The following is an 11,652-nucleotide window of genomic DNA, read 5'->3' as shown; positions in this document are numbered from 1 at the left end:
TCGGGGTCCCCTAAATTTGTTCTTCACGGACACTTACATTTATCAGTTAGGTTTATCCAGGTAGGCTACAGTTGCGGATCTTTTTTCCACACCGGGCCAATTTACTAAGTTCATCCTAGAGGCGTGGAGGCAGCCTCTCCCTTCTCTTTCACAGAAGCTTAATCAGTTTATTTGGTTGGAGAACACCTTGGATATTTTCTCAATTGCATCGGCTTGGGAAGCCATCCGACCAAAGCGTAATTTGGTACCTTGGTCCTCTTTTGTTTGGAACAAAACTATTATGCCGTGGTACCAGTTCCATCTTTGGCTCATCACTAGGAACCGGCTATCTACCCAGGTTCTTTTACTCTCCTATGATAGGATCGAGGATGGTTCTTGTGCCTTTTGTAATTCAAGACCGGATTCTATTAATTATCTTTTCTTTGGTTGTCGAATTACTACTGGACTTGCTTCATTTTGGGCTGCGAAATGCAATCTTATTTGGCAAAATAGGCCATGGTAGGACACTTTTTTTATGGGCCCTTGCTCATCTCTCAGGCGATGACTTACTCAATGTATAGTGAGGTATTCTTTTGCTGCTATTTGCCACTTAATTTGGAAGACAAGGAACAATATCTTGTTCCGGGCCGAAGTTCTTATTGTGCCTGCATTGAAAAACCATCTTTTTAAAATAGTAAGAGATAAGGCTACAACCTTTAGCTAGGTTGTGGATGCACCGAGGAATAGAAGAACCCAACAAAGTTAGGGGCTAGATCCAGTTATTTTTGCTTCGGAGGCTGCTGTCACTTGACCTTGAATTGTTCCCTCATTGTTTCTTTTGATAGGTGTCAGTTTCTACCCTATATTCCTGTGAGGGTTGCTGTTTCACTGGCTGATTTCCCTCTTGTTCTTTTTTCCTTTTCTTATTTGTTGTCATTGTTTGGCAGCTTCGTTGCCATTTTGGCTGTTGCTTTCAGTTGGTTGGCAGGTTGTGGTTCCTTTTTCTTGACACCCTTCCACTTGTATGACTTGTTTGTCATCATGAGTGTAAGTTTTTGGTGCCATTAATCCTTGCTGTATAGCTTTTTGGTTAAAAGTCAATATATTTCTTACGTTACCAAAAAAAAAAAAAACAACTGAAAAGTTGACTCTCGTTTATAGACTTTACTTAAGGTCATCATGAACACAAATTTCCTTTCATTTTAAGGAAGTATTATCTTGTCATTTTCTTCTTATTTCTAAGACAACAACGCAAATTGAACTCGGCTAAAATCGCCAGTTTGGCCCAAATCTCATGGTAGTTCGTGGGCAACCAGCAAGTCATTGTAATATTAAATTGAATCCAAGCCAAAAAAAAAAAAAAACAAAAGAATTAAGAAAAGGGTTGTGATGCCCATTTGCTAGTTGTCTCATCACCTTTAAATTAATCAAGAATTTTAAAATAAATCTAAGGCTCCATTATGTTTCTATTTTTCTATTCTTTTATTCCCGAAATTAAAAAAAAAAAAAAAAAGAAATCTATTTAGTAACGTCGTTAATTTTTCTATTTTACAGAAAGTTGTCAAGGAATATATTTGAAATAAAAACAAGAAATAGAAAAAAATTGCTTCTTATCTTCGAGAATAATTTTTGGAATAAGTCATTTTCTTTCTTTTCTTCTTCTTCCCTCTTCTAACTAGTCCATCGCCCGCCGTCAGTTGCCGTTGGCTCTGGCAGCTAGCCATGGCCAATTGTCAGTGTTGGCCCTCACCTTTGCTGCTTGGCGACTAGCTAGAGGAGGAAGAAGAAGAGAGAAAGAAGAAGAAAAATCTAAAAAAATATTAAAAAATTATAAAAATTTCTATGTTAAAAAAAAAAAATTATAAGTCGAACCGAACAAAATCCTATTCCTTTTCTATTTCGAGAATAGAATTTTTTTGTGTAGTTATTAAGGGTGCCCATAATAATCATTTTATTTCTATTTCGGAATTTCTATTTCAGAATTATTTTTCTGTTTCAAACTTGTATCTTGAACAAAAATATGTTTGGTAACACAATTTTATTTTTCTATTTCTAGAACAAGTTTTTAATTCATAAATAGGTTTAGAATAAAAACGATAAGTAAAAATTTTTCCATTCTTTATTTTTGGAATATAATTGGAAATAAAAACTCTTCTTATCGCTTGTCTTCACTACTACCGCCCACCATCCGTCGCTGCCGCTTGCCATCGGCTACCCCCTACCAATCGTTGCCATTGTTCGCCGTCCGCTGCCTGCCACTGGTCGCCATTGGTTGCCCCTCGCCAACCACCGCCACTTGGCAGAGAGATATTTTGTGTCGTTATTAAATGAATTTCTATTTTAGAAAAATAAAATTTGTGTCATTATCAAACGCATATTTTTGCTTAGAAAATCATCTAATGATATAAATATAAAAATAGAAGAATCTATTTTTGTTTCAAAAATCACTTTCTAACTAGAATGGTTGTCATTCACGCTCAAACGTGTTCATTTACTTAGAAACTATTTTAGGAATTAGAAATAGAAAAAATTATTTCCGAAAAGAAACTTATCCCAGGAGCAGTAATGTTACCAAAAGCATGCTAATTCACTAGTTAAAGCTGAACCATTTCTTTTGGGAACCAGCCTCTATTTGATTCAAGCCCAAGATTGGGGGCTTTATCATTTTTTATCTTGGAAAGATTCCCCTTTTATTACCTTATGGATGAGCGCCAGTAGCGCTCTTTAACTAAAACAAAGAAAACAAACATTGTTTCTCTAGAGTGTGTTTGGAAGGTTTGCTCTCATGATACCATACTCATGCGGAAGGGTCAGGGATGCACAACATTAGCACCGAAAACGTGACGAAGTCGGGATGCAGCAAGAGAAGGAAAAGGTAATTTTAATTGGTTCGAATTTCAGGTGGCAGGTGAGAGTGTCGAGCCGCTAAGAGCAATGAATTGTGTGGAGAGTTTTTTATGGTTCAACGGCGGAAATCCCAGAATCGGAAATGCAGAAGTTTAGCAGTGCCCAAGTATAGATGAAATGGAAGTGCAAATGATCAAAAGTCTCCAAATGAGCTAGTGGCTTGATATTTAAAGTGAAAGGGTTAGGGTAATTAACAGGCGCAATGACACCATGGGAAATCGACGTTAGATAGAATGCCGCCTGCCACTATTTTCCCTCTGATCTACCTCCTATAGAATCATTATATGCTATTTGTCAATTGTCTTCCGCTGGGGCTTGGAAAGAGTCGAATTTAGGACCAATAGCTTTGATATCATGTGAGATTTCATGGGATTGTTTATAATTATTCTAAAAGCTTAAGTTGTTACATGAATGTGTGATTTATTATTTAAATATTCTAAAACCAAGGAAGCTGAGAAACCTTCCTGCATTAATAATCATATATTACACCTCGCGCCATCCAAATTGACATACATAGGACCATCCAAGTGAAGAAATGCAAATTACTGAATTAGCTGTGGAGGAGCTGCCGTGCTCAACCCATTAATTTTTCCACCTAAATCATAGTTAAGGTCGGAGTCCTCACCCAAGCATGCAAGTGATGAAGAGATCTGGACACCATCCATCACAGAAGATTTGTGATTACCGCTGTTTTGTATCAGGTGGGTGAAGTGACACATCCAAGACGATTCTCACGAATGTGAAGTTATTCCTGATTCAAAAGGGGTGGTCATCCCCGTTTTTCCTCCAAAAGAGGTACGCCTTCCATCATTAGGGCGTGAAGAGAACTCGTTTGAACTTCGTAGAGTGGTCGTGTTACTGCTCGATGTGGTATGCCTTCCAGGATGAACATTCTTGTCAGGATATAATCCTAATCTTGAATCATGAGTATGTTCTTACGAAAACCATTGTTAATGAAACCCGTAGATGAGAGGAAGACAAGGCAAGCAAAACGACATGAATGAGATATCTACCTCCTCCTGCCAATTCGCTAGGGAGTTTCTTGCTGCCTAGTGAAGCATAGCCAATTTGATTAGAATTTTTCCTCCAAGAAAATCGGCAAAGAGAATTGTTAACAAGTAATTCAAATGAGGAGAAACATGATGATGCAATGGAGAAAAAAATATAACAATAGTTCTTCTACATTTAAATCAGTCATGCCTCGAATCTTGCGAGAACTGCCGTTCAAACCCTTGCTTATCATGAGCTGGTTCAACAAAATTAGCCTTGAAAACACCTGGTCCAGAGCATATTACATATTTCGCATATTAATGATGTGAATGATAACCATTCCATTCCACAAATCACTTCTTAATTAGAAATTAATTTTTTATTTCTATTTCTTAGATGAGTTTCTCTGCAAATGATGCATTTGATAACAATATAAAATTTATATTCCCAGAATGGAAATTTATTTGATAATGACATAAAATTTCTGCCTTCCGGGTGATCGACGGCGAGAGGTGGCCAATGGGTGGCGGATGATTGAAGGCGAGCGATTGACGAATGGCGGCAGGTAATTGGGGGTGGGCGACTAACGACTGACTAGTTAGTATCAAGGGCAAGCAATGAGAAGAGTTTTTATTTTTATTTTTGTCCCCAAATAGAAAAGTAAAAAAATTTTACTTCTAATTTTTTTCCAAACCTATTTTTGAAGTAAATATTTATTCTATGAAGAGAAAAATAAATTTGTATCACCAAACGGATTCCTATTGTAAACCCGTTCCTGATATTAGAAATTATAAAACTAAAAAAGTAAAATAATAATCGCGCGCGCCCTAAAAAGTTGGATATTAGAACCAAAGAAAAACCTAACTCCATGACCGCCACTTCCGGTGAGATTCTAAAGCCTCCCAGCCGAAAGAATGGATGAGGTCTTTTTTTTTTTTTTTCTTTTTTCATTCCATCTATATATAAGGGGAGAAATCAAAGCACTCAAGAATCCTCATAGCAATTTAACAAAGGAAATAACGAGAAACCATGTTATACAGCCAAACAAACGAAAAAGAGCACAAATAGAGCAGAGGGATTGCTGCAGCACAAAGAGTTAAGGAGCCAACATACAAGAGGAGGAAGATTACTGTCCCAAAAGATCCAAGCAACTGGGTTCCATCTTGCTATTTGGATTCCTTGGATCGCACAATTTTATCGGGTAAAAAACTGAGATTCCAACAATGATGATTAAGGAGGCCATCATCGAGCAAGGAACAGAAGAACTTCAAACCTCGAAAGAAGTTCAAACGTCCAAACAACGTACACAAAAGCAAGAGGACCACAGAAAGAAATTATCGACCCCTTATAAGACAAGCACACAATGAACGGGGACGTCAAGGTGTCATTTAGTCAAAACTGTTGGGGACTGTTGTCTAGATGGTAAACTGGCAACTCTTAAAATTAGCATTGTCTACACAGAGAATTTCGAGGAGTGCAATAGTTATTTCTTCCAAAAGAACACAAACCTTAATTGGGGGACTCTTATGATACATGTTGATTCTTTGGACATTGATGCGATGCTTTGCATCCTTCACGAAACATATTGTAACAACAATATGAGAACAATATGCCCACATAAGTAGATACACATATCAAGATGAATATCTACAAAAGATAAAAGGACCTTGTTGTGAAGCATTACAGTGTGTTTATAAACTCCATTCGTATCAGATTGCGGTTGGTAAATGACTTTCTGAGATAGCATGATATCATTTATGATATTATGATGCTCGATATCTTTCCATAGAAGAACCATCCGGAAATTGAGAGAGATCGAGAGAGCTATAAATTTTGTTGAAGCTAGTACAACACATGGATAATTGTAATAGTGACTTCATACAAACAAATCAAGTTTTCTGACTTTGAGAGGGAAAAGTGCTAAGGGCAGACGCCCATTTGGCGAAAGAAAATAGTACGTTCATTTATCACTGGGCATCAATGTCACAGCTGCTTGTATCATAACTTTGCTTTGGTTGTTTGCGCCTATGTGGAAATCAAGTGGTTTACGAGCAATTCAGAATGTGGGAGACATAATTACACGAGTATCAGACTGAATACCCCAAGCATCTGACGAAGGGCCGGTATCAGTGAGCAAATTTGGCATTTTCTACTCATGCCTTCACCTCTTCATATAGGCCACAACTCACTTATGAGTAGAATTCTCACTTAAGATGCTGACGTTCCATTACTAAGGGATATCTCTGAGCCTAAAATAAATAAATGCAATTTAAAAAATCATGCAAACCAAAAAAAAAAAAAAAAAAAAAAAGTCAAAAAAAGAATATGAAAGGCTGTAAATTTCCTCACTCGCAAAGTACCAGAGTTTGGTGTCCAATTTTAAGGACTGGACCTCCATGCTTGTGGACCGAGAGCAGCCCACAAGCTGCCAAATCCACTTGATAAAGTGGAATAACCTTTAAAGCCTTATTAAGGTCCACAGGCTGCAAAAGCAATTAGTGTCTTACCGATTTATGGATAAAAACAAGTACGATACCGACATAAAACAGGTCCGTGCGTTTTTTAAGTGTACATCACGGAGGAGGTTAGGATTTAGATGTCGGAGTCATTTTATTTGCTATATGAAAAATCGGATTACTCTATAATTCGCACTTTCTATCATAACTGACATGGATACCACACTTTGCCATTATTGATATTTCCTATATAATCCAAAAATGTAACCGCACAATATAAGATGGTCGAAAATGTTGACCCAATCAGAACTAATGGTACTGGGTAGGTAATTGCTCCCCGATTCCTAGCTTGTTTGATTAATATTTTTTCTAAAATTCCCCTAAACATCGAGAAAATATTCTTCCCATATGCAATTTGTCTATGAAATTTTCAATAACTGAAAGAATGTAAAAAAAAAAAAAATCATATTATCCACACTGCTTAAAGTGAAAATGCAGCCACTGGGGTTGCCCAAGTGGCACACTTCTCAAGTGGGAAGGGGAAGGCGGAAAACATTTTTGCCATTTACATGTTCTTCTCATCTCATTTGACCCCTTTAAATGAAATATCCTGAAACTCATACAAACATGCACATCTAACACACACAGTGGTGAAACCTACTATTCTATAGAGATACTTGCATACGGATCCGCATCGAAGTCAAGCTCTAGGAATGCCTGATCATCTTCCCAAAGATTGTTAATAATTATATGTGTGCCGAATTCTCCCATCACTTTAAACTGTAGAAACGTAATAAATCAAAAGGTAAAGGATTCATATTGTGAAAAATCCCTTAATTGGTGGAGTCAACATAAAGAATCGGCCGATAATTACGAATCCATAGACAATGTAAAATTGAAAAGATCTAGAAGTACATAAAGTGCCATTCTTTGGTATTTTTTTTAATGATAAATTAATCGTTTAAAGAGAGAAAATTGTTATTATTACTAAGGATTTTGTTAATAAATGTTTCCAGGACACTTATTAATCATCTCAATAAAAAAGTTTGTCATATCCAACACACTATGTTTTTTGTATGATAAATATATCGGAAACGAAAAACATTTCCTTATCAAGTATCGAAAAAAAGTGTCCTGGTGGACATACTGCCAATCAGAAGACACAACATATAGGATTTTGTTAATGAGTGTTCCTGCATAATATATGAGCAAATGTTCAATTCTCAAAACATTGGTTATGCATTACAAGAGGAGTTAGTGTATTGAGAATTACAACATAATATGCAAATGAACACTTTATCTATTAATAATTTGTCCTTAATCAATTCGATCCCAACCTCAAAGGGATGCTCAATAAGTTTGCGGTTAGCAAATACTTCTCAATCGGTGTATCTAGGTCATTCATTTAATGGACCACCCTCACATAGAAACACACTATTTTGCCACGACATCTTCAATCCGTGTTCACTATATCTTCTTCTATTCTCCCATAAAAATTCTCTTATTAGTTTATATGACATTGTATATTTCTTTAGATCTAAACATGGGCATAGGTCAATATATGACCGTGATTGGCGTTGACATGAACAACTTTTCTCAAAATGCTGTGCAAATACCGACCTTTCAAGCCCCCATTATGGTAAGATGGGTGAGGGCTATTTCTTGAGTGGTGAGAATCAAGTGGGTTGTCAAGATGCTATTGACCAGCAAGAATCAAGTGGCAATGATACTGGCCTTAAACTTGGCGAGATACGAGAATATTTACGTGAATTGGAGGTGGATGCCACCAAGTTCACAGACAAAACTGTTCAATTTGGATGGGTTCATTCCACCAAATGTTTAGGAAGGACCGCCTCAATATGATTTTTTTTCTCAACCTAGTACTCTCTTTATTATGGTAAATCCAATCTCTACTCTGCAATCCATGAAGATCAGTCCCTATTCGAGCATGACATCAACCACTTCTTTCATTATGTGGTACAAAATAGTTGGTTTTACTTCTAAAATTAAAATGGAATTGTACATGTAGAATTTCAAAAGCTTGACTATAATTAACTTTCTCTTATTATCGTAAAAGCAAAAGACTCAACACACACCCATGATGGAGCCCTTTCTACTCTACACCCCAAACATGAAGCCCTTGCTCTTTTATATAGGTGGCCAAAGTTGGGGTTTAAACAAACTTTCTGGCCTTCCACATTCTTCTAATACAAATATCTAATTTTTTTAACAACTAGATGGAGTATTCTAGAGAAGGCTAGAGGTGATGTGGAGGCTTTATATTGGTTTTTCTTTGATGATGTGTGACTAAGAAATATGGAGAGAATTCTAGAAGACAGAGAAGATGGTGCTTTCTTCAATAGTGCATTTATTGTCTTACTATCGATATTATTTCTTCTTGAGTAGGATAAAATTAGATAAACAATCACGTCAATTTGACTAAATCTTTTGATTTCCAATTTATACCTATCTCAGATATTTTTCCTTATTTAGTTTATATTTTAGTAATCCTCTTATTCAGTGCATTATGTTTCTCACATTTTAGTTGTAAATAAAAATTAATCTCAATGTTTGCAATTGCAAAAGTAAGAGTTACATGGTCAAGATTTTATTATGAAAGCACATGGCCTCACACCAAAGCGATTTCATCCGACTAAAAATTAAAGGTAAATGCCAAACACTACATATAACATCTACGTATCATCGATTTGGTGTAATTATGTTCTTTTTCCATGTTGAAATCTCATAGATTAGGCCAATGAATAATGATATTTCGCAATTGAACTTTAAGGAGTCATGAGCATTCCATGAGATAAAATAAAAAATGCTATAACAAAATATATCAAAACTTGGCCGGATTGGTTGCAATAAAATTGTTAATTGATGGATACACTCTAAACACTACATATAACATCTATGTATCATCGATTTGGTGTAATTATGTTCTTTTTCCATGTTGAAATCTCACAGATTAGGCCAATGAATAACGATATTTCGCAATTGAACTTTAAGGAGTCATGAGCATTCCATGAGATAAAATAAAAAATGCTATAACAAAATATCAAAACTTGGCCGGATTGGTTGCAATAAAATTGTTAATTGATGGATACACTCCAAACACTACATATAACATCTACGTATCATCGATTTGGTGTAATTATGTTCTTTTTCCATGTTGAAATCTCATAGATTAGGCCAATGAATAACGATATTTCGCAATTGAACTTTAAGGAGTCATGAGCATTCCATGAGATAAAATAAAAAATGCTATAACAAAATATCAAAACTTGGCCGGATTGGTTGCAATAAAATTGTTAATTGATGGATACACTCGTATATCATATAAGATTGCAAGTACAAGGATCGATGTATTAAAACTACCCAACTATTAAATTGGATTACTCCGCACTTTATATTGCATGTAATTAATTATGTAAAAGATAAACAAAAATCTGTGAGGTTGTTACTCTGTTATGGTTCAATAAATGAGTTTTGATATTTTTTATAAGGCTGTCAAATGAATGGGTCAGGTTGGGTTTGGGTCAAGTCAAAAATGGTCCAACCCATATTGACCCATATAATCTGTTTAGACCCATTTTCATGCAATGTAAACTTGATGACCCATACCCGACTTGACTATACCCGACCGAACCCATATTACCGAAACATATTAATATTCAACTCAATTTATGTTAAATTAGCCCCACTCATTTGATTCACTTTAAGCTCTTCATATATAACATCAATTTAAAAATTATATTGACATTTAACTAAACCTAAGAAAGCTTATTTCTTATGATTTTTTTCAAAATGATATTGCTAAAATACTTTCATGCAATACAAATTTAATTGACAATTTTTAGTTATTTTTTTAAAAATTGAATTTTTAATTATTTTTATTTTTAAAAAATATACTTTTTAATTTTCTTCTTCTTAGGCTGGCCATCGACCACATTGACGGCCGGCAATTGGCCACAGGCAAGCTCAAGATTGGCGAGATTAAGCTCGCCCGACGCTGGCAAGCTTGAACCTCCACAAATTGGTGAGGCTCGACCCTTGCCACACGTCAATGAGGTCTCGGCCTCGCTAGATAAGCAAAGAGCTCAATCTCACTTGATGCCGATGAGCTCAAGTCTCGCCAAATTGGCGAGACCTCAACCTTGCCAAATCAACGAGCTCAACCTTACTCGACGCCGGCAAGCTTGAGTCTCACCAGAGGTATTGCAAATAACAATTATGTACCCTTCTAAGATATGTCATATTTTTTGATCGTTGTAATATATTGAATGAGTAATCCAACAATGTAAGGCCCCTTTTTTGCCCTACAACATGTGCATGATTGACTTGTGAAAAGATTAAGGAAATTCTAGTTTTTTGGGGTCGGGTGGGAATTCTGGCTTTGCTAAATCTTTTCAAAGCAATTTTAATTCTCGAGCAGAATTTTGATCTGCTTTTCGTTTTCCTTCGTCATGCACTAGAGGTGAATTTGGAGCCTTGGGGCTTGAACCCAAAGAGCATGTACCGAACCTGCAAAAGAGTTGCTTAGCTGATGCAGAATGATTTTTGTTCTGAAGTTCTTCTCATCTCTATTTGCATCATATGCTAAGACATTTGAGGTGGTCTGGTTGTCTCTTACCAAAGAAATCAGTCACCAAAGCTGTGGAAAAGAAATTAATGAAACTCTCAAGAACTTTGCACTATTTACGATGTGCCGCGACTCTTTTACAAAAATACATTGACAAAAATGGAATGTGGTGCGAAAATCATAAATGCTGAATGAGGATTAGCTCGCGCTTTGGTTTAGCATCTCATTGTACTGAAGGTATGAAATTTGCCTTTGCAACTTCGTTTGTTCATAGAATTTAGCTATGAACTGCTCTGCTCTTGTGTCGATCCCTCGATCTTCCTCAATTTCCACTCTTCCATCCTCCGCCTGCTCCTCATCGAAATGAGTTCCCTCTTCGCCTCCGTTTTCAAGGAAGCTCTGCCTCACGGCTTCATACCCATAGCACAGTCGGTCGTCCTCGTCAAACTCTGGGTCAAAATCGACGTGGGGATTTATGCACGGTATGTGCGGCAAGGGAAACCGCATCGACCCCGGGCGATGCATCTTCACGTGGACAACCGGGGTCTTATCAAAGGAGAGCTCGCGCTCCCTGTACCAGATCTGGCTGCGCGGCGTCGCCTGGCCGATGGTCTTGAGGAACTTGGGCACAAGGCGGAGCTGCAACTTGAACGCCCCGCCTTTCCTCGCCCAGAGCAGCGCCAGGCGCAGGAGGTTCCACGCGCGGCGAGAAACCCCGGACGTCTTCCTCGGCAT

The 11,652-nt window shown here is 36.9% G+C and overlaps 1 protein-coding gene across 1 annotated transcript; it reads right to left on the bottom strand.

The window, feature by feature from the left end:
• Positions 1 to 11,115: 11,115 nt before the first annotated feature.
• Positions 11,116 to 11,652, bottom strand: LOC104446731. The gene has a single exon (XM_010060551.2). It carries the CDS (start codon positions 11,650 to 11,652, stop codon positions 11,116 to 11,118), a length of 537 nt encoding a protein of 178 aa, XP_010058853.2.

Source organism: Eucalyptus grandis, chromosome 5 (assembly GCF_016545825.1).
Source record: "Eucalyptus grandis isolate ANBG69807.140 chromosome 5, ASM1654582v1, whole genome shotgun sequence".
NCBI classification, from domain to species: Eukaryota; Viridiplantae; Streptophyta; class Magnoliopsida; order Myrtales; family Myrtaceae; genus Eucalyptus; species Eucalyptus grandis.
The sequence above is the reverse complement of the archived record's forward strand: the minus strand, read 5'-3'. Positions and strand labels throughout refer to the sequence as shown.

Excerpts from the sequence above, each read along its gene's own strand:
- LOC104446731 (XM_010060551.2), bottom strand. The coding sequence starts at position 11,652 with ATGCCGAGGAAGACGTCCGGGGTTTCTCGCCGCGCGTGGAACCTCCTG.